The sequence below is a fragment of the Annulohypoxylon maeteangense genome (assembly GCF_022496945.1).
Source record: "Annulohypoxylon maeteangense strain CBS 123835 unplaced genomic scaffold GGS22scaffold_1, whole genome shotgun sequence".
Classification (NCBI taxonomy): Eukaryota; Fungi; Ascomycota; class Sordariomycetes; order Xylariales; family Hypoxylaceae; genus Annulohypoxylon; species Annulohypoxylon maeteangense.
The window spans coordinates 1,971,852-1,986,891 of record NW_025953248.1 but is presented as its reverse complement, the minus strand read 5'-3'; the positions used below and the strand labels follow the sequence as shown (position 1 = coordinate 1,986,891).

Sequence of the window (15,040 nt, the reverse complement as noted above, 5' to 3'; positions counted from 1 at the left end):
AACTTTTTAACGAAATTAAATACGTTATTAATTAATTAATATTTACGTATAATTTAATTTTATTTAAATAAAACTTTTTATAATTAAAATTAATAAAAAAAAAATATTTTTTTTACTTTATTATACATTTAAAACTTTAAAAAATTTAAACTTTAACCCGAATAATTTAAATAATAATAACTTTTAAAAACTTTAAACTTTTAAATATTCGTTTAATTTTTTAAAAAAATTATTTTATTCGTTTTTATTTTTTTATAATAATAATAAATTAAAAAATAATAATAATTATAACCGAAAAAACGAAAATTACTTTTTTTAAATTATCGAACGTATTATTAAAATATTAATTATAATTATAATTAACTTTATTTATTTTAATAAACTTACCACTTATAATAATAAAAATTTAATTAAATTTAAATTATAATTTATAAAAATAAAAATATACTTAAAAATTTATATAATTAATTTCTTTAATTACTTTTATTATATTAATTAAATTAAATTATTATTTATTAATAAAACTTAATTATAACATTAATAATAAACTAATTAAATTAAATAATTAAAAATTATAAACACTTAAAAAAATTATCGCGAAGTTTTTAAAAAACGTTTTAAAAATTTTTTTAAAAAATATCGTAACTTTAAAAAAATGCATAAATTTAAATATTAAAAAAATATAACTTAATATATCACGAAATTAATAAACTTTAATAAAATAATTTAATAATTAAAAATTACGTTTTAAAATTATATCGCGAAAATTTTTCTTAATAAAATTATTAAATTAATATATTTTTATTAAAATATAATCCTAAAAATTAATAATAATTTTATTATTATTATTTAAAAAATTAATTAAATATATAAAAATATATTAATTAACCCGGGTTTTTTATCGGTAAAAAATAAACTTATTTCGACCTTAAAATTTTTAAAATTAAATTAACTTAACCGCGGAAAAAAAAACTATTTTAATTTAAATTAAAATTAATTTTTAAAAAACCCCGATTAAAATAAAAACGATAAAAAATTTAAACTCGATTTTAAAAATAAAAAATAACTTAATAATAAAAAAACTTTTAAAAAAATTAAATAATTAAATATCGATTAATATAAAAAAAATAAAAAAACTTATTAAAAATACGGTAAAAATAATTATTAAACTTTCGCTTATTTCGTTAAAAAAAATATTAATAATAAAAAATTATTATTAAACTTAAAAAAAACCTTTTTCGTTAAATAATTTTAAAATAATATAAAAAAAATTATATTATTATTTTAAAAAAAAATTAAAATTAATACGGTAATAATTAAAACTTTTTACTTTAAAATTTTTAAACTTAATAACTTTAATAATAAATCGAATTTTTAAATAATTTTCATGTTATATTTTATAAAAATTCACGGCCGAAATTAAATAATACTCCCCGCGTTAATGTTATTAAACGCTTTTTTAACGATTTAAATAATTAAACATTTAAACAATTTTATAAAAAACTTAAATTAAAATAAAAACTTATCGTAATAATAATTTTACTTTATAATAATAAAAAACATTTTATTCGTATTTTATTTAATATTAAAAATTTAATTCTTATATTTTTTATATTTAAAATTAAAATATAAAAATTATTTTTAATTAAATAATTAATTTCACGTTTTATAACGATTTTTAATAATACCTTAATATAAAAAAATAAACGTTATTATTTTAAAATTTTAATTTTACGTTATTAAAAAAATTATTTTACTTATTTAAACTTTAAAATTAATATTTTAAATTTTAATTATAATATTTTCTTTTTATAATAATAATTAAAAAAATATTAACCCTTATATTTTTTTAATTATTTTAAAAAAATTTAATTTATTTTCGATTATTATTATTATAATTATATTAATTAAATTATATATAATTTAAACCGCGCCGTTAAACTAATTATTATAATTTTATAAAAAAATATTCGAAAAATATTATTTTTAATTTTAAAAAAATTTTATAATTTTATTTCGATTATAATTCGAAAAACCGGGTAACGATTTTTTAATTATTAATTATAAAACTACGTTATTAATTTTAAAAAAAACGTAATATTTTTTTAAAAACTTTTATACGTTATAAATAAAAAAAAATTTAATATATTAAAACTTTAATTAAAAAAAATATTAAATTTAAGTAAAATTCGAAAGTTTATTTTTATTTATAACGTTTTTTTAATATTTATAAATAAACTTAATTTAAAAAATTTTTTTTAATTTATAATTAATTATTAAAAACTTAACGTTATTATTATATTTATTCGTTATTTTTTACTTTTTATTTTTAAATTATAAATACGGTTTTATATAATTAAATAATTTATTAAAATTAATTTTAAAATAAATTTTAATTTAATTTACATTCGTAAAAATAACGAATAAAAAATAATTTTTTAATATAAATACGGCTTTTTTAAATATTTAATAATGTTTTTTAATTTTATAAACGTTTTTATTATTTTTTAAATATATATAAATAATATTTTCCGTAATTTAATTAACATTAATTTTTTAATATATTTAAATAACCTTTTAATTTACGCCGATACACGTAAAAAACATAATATTTTAATTAAAAAAATTTTTAAATAATTTATTATTTATAATTTTATAATTAATTCCCGTAAATATTATTAAACCATTTATAAAATTAAATTTTTTAATTATATTATAAAAACTTATAATATTTTTATATTTTAAAATAAAATTAAATATATTTAAAAATAAAAAGTTTTTTAAAATTTAAAAAAATCGTAATAATTTATTAAATTTACGAATTTTTATTAACGGTTTATTAAATCGTTTTCACATATAATTAAACTTATTATAAATATAAATAAAAAAAATAAAAAAAACTAAAAATAAATAAATAAAATATAAAAAACTTTTAAAAAGTTTAAAAAATATTTCATTACCGTTTTAATAATAATTTACTTTAATTTCGATAAAATAACGTTCGTTAAAATTAATACGTTTAATTTCGTTATCGATATAATTTTATTATAAAAAAACGAAAATAATAAATTCCGTTTCGTTATTTTTTATTTTTATAAATTATTTTTAATAAAAATAAATTACGAAATTTATAATAAAAAATTATTTATTATTATTAATATATTTTAACGTTAATATTAATACTTTAAAAGTATTAAACATTAAATCGAAATATATTTTAATTATTAAAACTTATTTTATTTTACCACCATTAAAATTTTAAATAAATAATAAATTAAATAAATATAAAAATTATTTACTTTTATATTTATTATTAATTACCGTTTTAAAAAATAAAATAATAAAACCGATATTTTTTTTTAATTATTATAATATTATTTTAAAAAAAAAAAAGTTAAAAATTAATCGATTATTTCGGTTTTATAAAAAAAACATTTTTCGCATTTTATTAACTTTTTATTTTTAACTTTTATAACGATTTTATATATATTTAAAAAACTTTATAATTTTATTACTTTAAATTAAACCTTAAAATTTATAAATAAAATTAAATAAATAATTTTTAAAAATTTTAAATACTTTAACTTTTTTATTTACTTTTTAAAAAATATAAAAATATAAAATAAATTATTTTATCGTAAATATCGTTTTTACGTTTTTACGTTTTTATAATAAAAAATTATTAATTTTAAATATAACATTTAAATTATAAAATATATAAAAATAAATAAAACTTTAAAATTAATTACACGAAACTTTTAATAATTTAATATTAAAATTACGATAAAAAATTTCGTTAAAAATTACCACGAATATTAATAAAATAAAATTTTTAAATATATATTTTATAATTTTTTATAACTTATAAAATTTTATTATAAATTTTAACATATTATTATAATAAACTTTATTATAAACTTTTTTTTATTAAATAAATATAATTTTATTTAAATTATTATTAACTTATTTATTAAAATAAATTATTTTATTTTATTAAAAATAAACGAAAAAAAAACTAAAAATTTAATTAAAATTTTCGCTAAAAAATATTAAAAATTATATAAAATTCCTTTTAATATTATTTTTAATTAAAACTTTAAATTTATAACTTATATTTAAAAAAACTTTTTTAAATTAATAAATATTAAACCACGTATAAATATTACGTTTTATTTTTAAATTAATAATTAAACCGAACGATTTAATTAAACTTTCGAAATTTATTTTTAAACATTCGTTAATTACGAAATAATTAATTAAAAAAAATTTTTATTTACCGTTAAATTCGTTTATAATAATATAACTTTTTTATTTATATATTTTACGCTTTTTTATATTAATTATAATTATTATTTTACCGTTTATAACTTTTTTTTTAATATTTTTTATAACTTATTTAATTAATTTTACGTATATTAAATAATATAAATATATTAAAAAATATAATAATATTTTAAAAAAAATTAATAAAAAATAAAAAAATAAACTAATAAACGTTAAAAAAATACGCCCGTTTACGAAAAACGATAATTAATAATATTAAATACACGAAACATTAAAATTAAATAATTAATTAAAAAATTAAATAAAAAAATATTAAAACTTTTTATAATTTAAAAAATAATTTTTTTTATTATTATTAAATTAACTTTATTTAAAAGTTAAAAAATTTATAATTTATTTTATATTTCGTTTATTAAACTTTACCGCGTTAATAATTAAATAATTTTTAACTTTAATTAAATTTTACGGGAAATAACTTTAATTAAAACAAAAAATTATTAAATAAATAAAATTATAAATTTTTTAAAAGTTTAAAAAAAAATAAAATATTTAATTAAATAAAAAAATTAACCGGTTAAAAAACATTAAACTTAAAAACTTTACGAATATATATTTAATAAAAAAATTAAAATTATTATTTTATAATTTTATTAATAAAACCCCGGTAAATCTTAAAACCTTTAAGTTTCGGTTATATAAAATTATTTAAAAATAAACATTAAAAAAAAAAAATTAATATCACATAAAAATTAATGTTAAATATCGTTAATATTAAAATAAATATTATTAAATAATTATATATTATATTATTAAAAATATAATTAATTAAAAAAATACGTTAATGCATAAAAAAGTTATACATTAAAACTAACACGAAATTATCGAGCGTTTAAAACTTAATATAACTCCAACGCTCACTAAATAAATTATTATTAAATAAGAACGTAAATTCCCTTTCGAAAAAAAAAGAAAAGGATTACGGACCTTAAGACCCTAAAGAATTATTATATTGATTTCAGAATACTATTCCAAGCCCTTATATTAGCCCTTGTCACAACTGGTGCTACCATCACATATTTTACGACGGACCAGCTGCCGCAACGCATTTCGCAGAACAAACCAAACTACCCCCTTTTGGACGAGTTAGTTATGCAAAATACTTATTTTCAAGACCAACACGCCTTCCTAGGGCAGGTAGAGCCGCCTCGTTGAGATATAGGAGACTTGAAATGCTCTGTAGCCTCGTCATAAACGTATGATATTCGATACCGAGCCATTGGAAGGCAAAGGTTGGCTCATATCCCGATTCTATTTGTGAAATACGAAGCCAGCCCCATGATTCATGAGACCGAACCTGCTTTAGAAGTCGGCGATTGATAGCGGAAGACTTGTTATTGGATGGCCTTGATGTCGGTAACTGCCTTGGTATGGAGGCGAAGAATTAGCGACGGAAGAGTACAATATACAGGTAATCACAAGCATCCCATGACTTTATTCATTTCAAGCCTAGAACACTTGTGGCCAAGGAGAAGTCATCGATTATGTGGATGAAATTGATTGGGCTACTTTCAAAACTCCTGCTTGGGATTCAAATAAGTGTCTTCATTGCAGTAGCGAGGAATAAGGAATCGAAAAAAATGATTAACGACTTATTTTGTATGTATAGAGAAGAAGGGATTTTACAAAGGCCTGATGGGACAAAAAGGCTCGGGGTGAGTTCTCGCGTCTAGATTGTAAAAGCCGAGAAAACTGTGTCTCTGGCGTCACTCGACTGCAAAACTGCCTATCTAGCATATTTTCATGACTAAAGCCTTTTCGATAAGACCTCATGTTCCAGCCTTAGACTAATGTAGGAAATCCAATAACAGTAGGGTGTGATAGCTACCTAGATACCTAATTTAGTACCTTCTACGTATGTAAATACGTATTAACCCCTTTAATGACTTTGCAGAAATAAGCACTTTCAATACAAAAATACATTAGGTTAAAATGTTGCTTGCTCTCTAGCTAGTAACAGATGTGTTAGCATCACTTGGATACAAAAGGGAATCATACCACACCTACATGTTCTCTTCGTATGGCTGTGTCCAAACTAGAAGTTTTCGTCTACGCTCAATGATCTATCCGAATTAGAAAGTTATTTCTTAAAGTACACTGGAAAGATGCGCTTTGGAGGAGAAAAGAGTGTATGAGAATAAATTGTTTAGGGGGACGAGGGATTTGAATTGCTCCTTACTAAAATTATTTAGGTGTTGCTGGCACTGGCTCGGGACGCCTCCTTGTGCCTTCGATACTACGTTTTAACTGCGAGTTTAAGCAATACCTAAGCAATAAAGACCTACAAATGTTAGCCGATGTATTAACTTTGGATGTAATCCTGGTCATAGGAATGTCCTTACCTTCTCTAATATCATACCTAGTTAGGTATGATAAAATACTTTCTTCTATATACGATTTTATAAATATATCACGAAGTATTGTCTTGATTGCTGCTCCTTTTCCCAATTAAAGCGCAGTATCGAAACTACATGAGGGAGTCATGAGCTAGTGCTCATAACGGCTTGTTCATGGTACCAGCAGCTACCTAAGTAGCTTCTAGAGGAAGATTCTTACCTACAGTAAGTACCCATGTAGTTCTTTGAGTAAGTGGGGATGTCTCTCAATTTCCACGTAATCCCAACGATAGGAGGCCTTCCGCTCAAGGAGGCTAAAAGTACAAACTTGTTGTAAGTTGCCGCTGGTGAATATTAGTGGAGATCACCTGGGGCACCTGGGGACTATCCACCGGAATGTCTCCAGCCAGCTGTACATAAGGAGCCTGAAGGCGTTCGATAACCGTAGAAGGTCTCAGGCTTTGATGGGCGTCCAATCACACTGCTACTAAGAAGCCTCTTGTCAATAATCTGCCATAGGAAGTAGGCAATAACCGGATGGCTTTATTCCCTAGCAATTTACCTCATGCCTAGAAAAGGGGCGTCGAGCGAGACACAGCAACATTGGAACTGCACCAATGATTGTGTATCGCTGCGCCCATACCTGCAGCCATACGGATCTTTGTACGTCACCTCGGCATTTTTTCTTTTTCTGAATGTCGAAACCGGAGGTACTAATGAGATTCGTCAGTTAGCTATAGCTAATACAGTTGAAAGTACTAACTAGAAACTGTCTGTTACACTGTGTTCATAACAACCTCGGAAGTTGTCAAACTCGATCAGAGGAAAAACAGACAAAAGCTGTTACTCATTTAGATATTGTACAAAAGTAAACATTTATCGGACGAACCGAAGCAGCTTCCATGTTAAAAATATATGCAAATTTAAAGAAGGTGCATTATGTACCTTACATAATACCAACCTTGTTCAATTGAAGTTATGAAGTCATATCGAAACTCGAGCATCCAATCAGATGTTAGATCCCGCGCCAAACGGTACCGGTATAAAAAAGCTTAGTCTCGTGCCGTCCGGTCGGCGCCCTATCGATTATATCGATTAGGTACCTATCGTTATCTGGGTGCCAGGTCAGGGGAAAGTCGCTCTTGCATTCTTCCGACCAAGACCTAGGGAAACCGATTTCCATTATTTTGAAGATCGATAAACTTTATTTCCCCTTTTTCCTCCTTTACGACTTTACGACTTTTCCTCCTCTCCCCCCAATTTCGCTCGCCAAGTCAACCGGCTGCAATGGCGGACACAAAGGGCACTTCGTACTCGACCGACCCCGCCCTCTACCTGTACACCTCCCTCACGGCCGGATCCTCGCACATCGTCACGGCCACCTCGCGACTAGAGACCATCTTACGAGCCAACAGGGTACCCTTCAAAGCTATAGACATCGCCACCGACGAGAAAGCACGCATGCTATGGGGCCGAAGGGCAGGTAAAGACGATGGCGGACGGGTACGCAAGCTGCCCGGCCTGGTGCAGATGGGACTGGTACTTGGCGTAAGTCCACCCTTTATATACACAAATATCTACAACCACAAGCATCCGTATCACCTTGCACCACCCTTCCGAAGCTAAAAATGCCTGCGTAGGATCTAGTCGAGATCGAAGAGTGGAACGAGTACGGCGAGCTAAAGCAGCACGTCACCATCTACTACGACGACTTCACCATCCCAAGCAAAAGCCAAGCACCGCCCCCCATCGTCCCGAAAGCGAAACCCGTCGCCCCTCCCGCCGCACCCGCCGCCGCCGGCGGAGCAGCCAGCACAGCCGCCAGCAAAGGCGGTCCGAAACCGCCCGCGGCCCCAGCTCTGCCCAAAGCCTCGGAGCTGTCCGCGCAGAAATCGAAGCTAGCCTCCGCGCCCGCTAATGCCGGTCCCGCGAAGCCTACCCTCAGTATTGCCGAGGAGGCCGCGAAGAAGGCGAAGCAGGTGCACCTCGACAGCCTGCGGGCCAAGGTATACGGGAAAAAAGATGGCTCAGGCTCCGGCTCGGACTCGGGGTCTAAGGAATCGCTGTCCAAGTCGTCGACGAGCTCGGCGAGGGAGAGCATGGGCAACCTCTCGCTAAAAGACAAGGAGAAGGAGAAGGAGAAGGCGAAGGGGGAGGCGGGTCTGCAGTCTCCCACGACGGGGAAGTGGAAGGGTGGAGATGCGTCTGAGGAGGGACTGCGGCAGGTGCTGCAGAGCCCGACGACGGGGACGTGGAAGGCGGATGCGGGGAAGACGGAGGCGTTCCAGGGTGCTGTTGTTGAGAACGCGTCTAAGGCGGAGATAGCGGCTGTTGAGAAGGCGGAAGCTATCCCAGAGGCGACGAGCTCGGAAGAGGAGGATTCCGAGGACGAGGAGGAATCGTCTTCTGAAGAGGAGGAGTCTGAGGATGAGAAGAAGGTTGTTACGAAGGAGGTTAAAAAGGAGGTGAAGGAGGTCAAGAAGGAGGCTAAGAAGGAAGAGTCTTCGGAGGAAGACGACGACGATGACGATGATGATGATGACGATGATGAGGAGGAGTCGTCTGAGGAGGAAGAAGAAGAAGTGGCCCAGCAGAGCGAGAAGAGCAAGGCCAAGAAGCAGCAGTAAGAAGTTTGTCGTCCCAATTTTATTATTGCGTTTTATTAATAAACAGGCGCGAGTGTTGCAACCCGGGGTGTTTTTAGATACCAAATTTGCGAAAGTGGGCAGAGAGAAGAGAAAAAAAAAACTTGATTATTCACAACTCTCCTCAAGAAATCTCAGTACCATGCCTATTATATAGGTACAATGCTGCTGAGGAGAACTCCTCTCCAGATTAATAGTAGATACTATCTAATTAATCCCTTCTCCCTAAAATATCCATCGATTCCGCCTTGGTAGGATAAGAGTGCTAAGATTCCCTTAGTTACCCCTACCAATTTTTTCATCTATCATTTTTTTTCTTTATTTTTTGGTCGACCAGACTCATCTCAGTTCAGATCAAGTTCAATAATTTAATATAACCCATCATCATCACTCGCAGTCCCGTCCGTGAATCTAGCGATCGCCTTGCCCTTCCCCTTGGACCTACCATTGACGCTTCCACCGTAGCTCCCATATGGTTCGCCGTTGTCGCTCTCCTCGTCGCTGGCGGCGATCGCTTTTCCTTTTCCCTTACTCTTATTATCTATTGCCACTGATTTGCCTTTACCCTTGCTACCCGAGACGGACCGGGAACCGCTGCCACTACCGCCGTCCATCACCAAAGGAGGCATATCATCGTTCTGTTGCTGCTGTGGTTGTGGTTGCGGCTGTTTTGTATCTTGGTTTTCGAACGTGGCTTTGACTCTTTCGTAGTGAGCTAGTTCGCCGGCGCTGACACTAGGTATTAGCTCCCTGTTTGCGTCGAGGAAGTCCGGTTCCGTAACCATGACAGCAACGTCTTCGGGCGTAGCATGATGATCAAAGAAGTTGGCTGTGGAGATAGGTGCATGCCCTTCCTTCTCCCGGTCTGCATTGATGACGCGGATCTTAGTGTCCACGAGCGTTGCCTGTCGCGTGACGGCCTTAAGCATGGCATCACTACATAAAGCGTAGAAGTCGGCACCCGTATAAGTGAAAGGTAAATGTTCCGCGACGGCCGGTAGTGAGACAGACGGGTGGAGGGTGAATCTGTTGTGATAAAATTAGTATATGTGGTAAAATGCGGACGATTAGAGTAAACACATACTTTCTTGTCAAGGCTTCCATAATCGTGAGCTGCTTCTCGTGCGTATCAGAGACGCCAAGGTAGAGCATCTTATCAAATCTACCTGGACGAAGCAATGCCTGATCGAGCAGATCTGGTCGATTGGTAGCGCCAATGACAAACACGCCCCCTCCTCCGTCATCTCCCCCGGACATGCCATCTAATTCAGCCAGTAGCTGAGACACGATACGGTCCATAACACCTCCACTGTCGCCCTGATTTCCTCGCTTGGGAGCAACCGAATCAAGTTCGTCGAAGAAGACGACACAGGGCCTCGCATCTCGGGCTCGCTGGAACACCCGGCGGACATTTGCTTCGGATTCTCCGATATACATGTTAAGCAACTCGGGACCTTTGACACTGAAAAAGTTCAAACTGTACTCTGTAGCAATTGCCTTTGCGAGCAAGGTCTTGCCGGTGCCGGGAGGACCGTAGAACAAGATACCGGATCGCTTTTTCATTCCCTTGGCGAACAACTCCGGTCTTTCCAAGGGTAGTTGAATAGTCTCCATAACCGCTTCCTTAACATTATTGAGACCTCCAACGTCGTCCCAGGTAACATTGGGAATCTTTGGTGCACCAATGGCGTCGGCAAAATTCTTCCGTGCTGCATCTACTGCAATATCAAAATCGGCTTTGGTTAGACATCTCGCGGATGAACCACCCGAAACCTGAATATCACGAACGGTGACAGTCGAATTTTCGTTAGAAGCTTTCGTTGACAACATTTCGAGGCGTGAGTCACGCGCAACTATCGCGCGCTCAACCACGTCAACTAGGTCGCCAGCAACAAGGGCTGCAGTTTTGACGGCGACACCGCTCAATTCGACCTCGGGTGCTAAAGATACCCCGCGGTTTTGGATGATAGATCGTAGAATGCCTTCACGTTCACCCTCATCAGGGGCAGTCATCTCAAGTTCATGAGTGAAAAGCCCTCTGATACCATCCGGTACTTTGTCGACTTCAGTAGTCGTCGCAATCAAAACTCTAGAGTCACTGAGGACCTCTTTCATTGCACTAACCATTCTATCCGCGGTAAGTGCTTCGATATGTCGGATAAGGAGAGCACAGAACTCAGGGCCGCATGTCATAGCACGATCTGCTCGAGCTTTCAAGAGTCCTTCTGTTTTAACATCGCTACCTCCAGCTCCACTATCGTTGACGATATCATAGGCGTCGATAGTAAAGGTGTGGAGACCAATATCCGCACAAGCACCAGTAGCTATGGTTGCCTTGCCAATGTTGCGCTGGGTTGACACAAGGAGAACAGCTATAGGAGGCATCTTAAGATGAACAGCTCGCTTGCTTGTAGCAGCTGCCATGAGTTCCCTTAGCCGTCGCCTGAGAGGAGGGGTAAATCTCGCCTGTTGCTGAACCACGGAAGACAGAAGATTAGATGTGGGCTGGGGGGCTTCCTCAACGCCTAAATAATACGGCCAATTGCTGTCTTTTGTACCAGGGAGAGAGCTAGTGCTACCCCCAGACTGGGCAATCTGAGTAAAGGAGCTATCGACACAAGCCACGCCGCTCCATATATCTTCTTCGTCCTCCTCATCGATAGGTTCTGATTTTTGGCGTTCTATATGAGCAACTTTGAACCAGGCAACCGCATCAGGTTTAAATGTAACACCGGTGCCGGTCTTGTTCGAAGCTGCAAGAGCTACGACATCGTCAAGCGCAAGACCATCGCTTGCATTGGTTGATTCTTGAAGGGTCCGCCCAAGCTGTGTGTCAATAGGTATTCCGATTAAGTCGCCAGATTTTACTACACGGATACTTCGTGAAAAATGATCCTTTAATCCGCCAAATATAGCAGTCTGAAGAGCCTTCTCAGAAGATACAGGCGTTCGTATTTGCTGAAGGGTTACATCTCGAGCATAGGGCGGGCGAGAGGAACCAGTAATTTTCGACTGACCCGGCCTTGGGGGATGCGCCGTTCTTTTTAAGGGGGATAATCGCACATATGGCGCATTCTCCAAGTTTGCGATTAATATAGGAGACATATATGCACTAGGCCCCGAGGAATTTATTACTTGCGATTCGAAAAACGATGTTCTTCGATTGCCAAAGTCATGCTTCGAACTCGGAATTCTAGTCATGGGCCGATGGGAATAACCTTCGGGAAGTCCATAAATTTTGGCCGGTCGCCATGTTGGCTCTTCCACCCCGGGTTGCCCGAAACTGCCAAGGCCGAAAAGACCAATGCCGTTGGTGGGAGGCTCCTCTGAAGCCTCGAGGCGTACCCAGTCCCCGGAAAAGCAGCCTATCCTGGTTAAAGAGTTGATGTCCACATATACCCGTACCTCCTCGTCGTCTTCGGCCGTCGGCTTCGGATGAAGTAATTCTGAAGGTATCGAGTTCATTAAACCATGGGCCTTGAAGAGGCGACCCTTGGGACGGTCCGGGCGAGCAGTTGTAGCGGTGAAACTAGAGAAAACCGAGGTAGGAGAGGCGATGCCATTGGTTTTCCTTCCGCGTCCCAATGTCATGGGCGTTCCCGGCTGCATGGTAGAGATGCCGCTCGCATTAGAAGATGGCAGCGCCGGTGCTTGGAGAGATATGATATCATCCATTGAGTCGTCCGAGAGCTCATCTTCATTCTCAGGATCCGAAGCTTCAGTATCCGTTTCCGTAATAAAATCTGAGGCATCGTGTGGCGCATCAGTCTTGACGCGTTCCTCGGCGGCGGAATAGAATTGGTCGGTCGCCGTGTCCTCGTCCTCCTGGACATTATTTAACCCTTGTGGCGGAGCGATGGATTTCCGTCCCTGCTTTGACTGGCCATGACCTCTCGTTAAAATGATTTTAGTGGTTGGTGCTAGAACACCCTGTGCTACGGGCTCACACAGTGTTACCTTGCCTGGCGTAGAAGGAACATGTGTAATTGGGTGTGGCGGTAATGGTAAAGGGAATAGATCTCCATTATGGACGACTTTTAAGGTGCCCAGTGCCACGCGCAAAGCAGCGGCGAGCCGGTCTGTGGGAGCATCACTTCCAGCGATAGCTTTTTCTTTACCAGAAGGATGATCAGTGAAGAAAGTGCCTTCTCCATCCTCCAGTCTCTTCACAAGGTCACTATCGAGGTTTACGAAAACGGTATCTAGAGGCAACGCGGTAACATCCAAGACTAATATTTCAATACCACTCCTGCTGTGGCTAGATAACTTCGAGGGTGCGATCTGCTGTAAGGTAGTCGCGAAACTCTGCAAGGCGAGAGACGAAGGAGAGAATTGGACGGTCGAGTGAGCGAGAGCAGTGGATTTGGCGATTGGAACTATAGTCCAGTTGGTTCGATTCGGACTCGAAGACGGTGACCAAGGAGCAATAGCAACATGGTGAATTTCGGGAACTTGATTAGTTTCACCATCGATAGGGTCTGTATCACGTTTAAATTCTCATTAGACCCGGTTACGGCTACGTGCAGAGAGCTTTGGGGTCTTGGAGTTTTGGAGGTTTGATATGCTCTAAGACACTTACCGTCTTGCAAGTGAGGAAACAGATCAGCGAATAGGTCATCGGATAAGATACCGATATCTCCCTTCACATGATTATCCAACACTAACCTCGCTGATATGGCGGGCTTGTCTTGCCTTCTCCTCCGCCTTCGTTTGCGATGAGCAGCTAAATCGCGATTTGTTGCGGCCATGATCGCGACGTAGGGTTTGCAAGGTCGGAAGGTCTGAAGGTCTTAAGGAGCGGTGCGCCGTGATAGAGAAATCATTAGGTACCGTAGATCAGGGCCCCGCAAGTCGCGAGGCGTCGCGCATTAGGGGTCGTGTTTATAGAATAATATTCAACGCATTCAAAGATGATGAGTGTCTAAATAAGAATGAAGAAAAGGTCCAATTCATGAAGCCGATGTGTTTTTTAACCAGCGAACTAAATTCTCATGAAGATGACCGGTAGCTAGACCGTCTATCTGGAATAGCCTGCCACGTCGTAAGCTATCCTCTTTTCTTCAAATCACCCAAAAGTCTTCTTCGGTTTCGGTGTCCAAATGATTTTTGACCGAGGCATTCCTTGACCGTATCCATTATGGATAATCGATAGAAGATTTCTGCACGGACCAGGAACCAATCGAATATTCCATGTGGCTGTTATCGATACAGTAACGTTCAGGGGTAAGGGGGTACCTAGTGGGGTTAATGCTTGTGTACTTAGGTACCTACCCGAGTTGAATCATCGCCAGTTGGACAATGACTTCAACGTTTTCAAAGTGATATACTTGAGAGTCATTTCTATATACAATTATATTTACATTTGGATATAACCGTGTTATTCCCTATTGTTTGTTCATATCAAGTTTCATATAAGATGAAGGTAATCTCGAGTAATATGCTATCAGGTCACCCCAAACCTTCTTTAGCCTTTCGTAACTTCTCTCCATCTCTCTTCTTGCACAATAACCCTCGGGAACAAACAACGCCGCCTACCTAATTATGAACACTGCCAATTAACTACCTATCTACAGCGCACTAGGCTGCCAGGTAAGTAAATATAAGCAGTTACAGAAAAATATTTGCTTGTTTGCCCCTGAAGCATATTGAACTAAACTAATTGACTAGTGTCAAAGTCACCAAAGAGTCGGTATCCATTCCTCTTCACTTTCACATGTT

General features: G+C 34.7%; 2 protein-coding genes across 2 annotated transcripts; one reads left to right on the top strand and one right to left on the bottom strand.

Moving 5' to 3' along the window:
* Window positions 1-7,686: 7,686 nt before the first annotated feature.
* GGS22DRAFT_194286 (uncharacterized protein) lies at window positions 7,687-9,497 on the top strand. Its single transcript, XM_047965480.1, has 2 exons — window positions 7,687-8,225; window positions 8,318-9,497. The coding sequence occupies exons 1-2, from the start codon at window positions 7,965-7,967 to the stop codon at window positions 9,302-9,304; spliced, it is 1,248 nt and encodes a 415-aa protein (XP_047823900.1). The 5' UTR covers window positions 7,687-7,964; the 3' UTR covers window positions 9,305-9,497.
* A 193-nt stretch (window positions 9,498-9,690) lies between these two features.
* Window positions 9,691-14,070, bottom strand: GGS22DRAFT_183415 (peroxisomal biogenesis factor 6; the record flags this gene model as incomplete). The annotated part of the gene is made up of 3 exons (XM_047964084.1): window positions 9,691-10,348; window positions 10,407-13,800; window positions 13,902-14,070. 3 exons carry the CDS (start codon window positions 14,068-14,070, stop codon window positions 9,691-9,693), a joined length of 4,221 nt encoding a protein of 1,406 aa, XP_047823899.1.
* Between the last annotated feature and the right edge of the window lie 970 nt (window positions 14,071-15,040).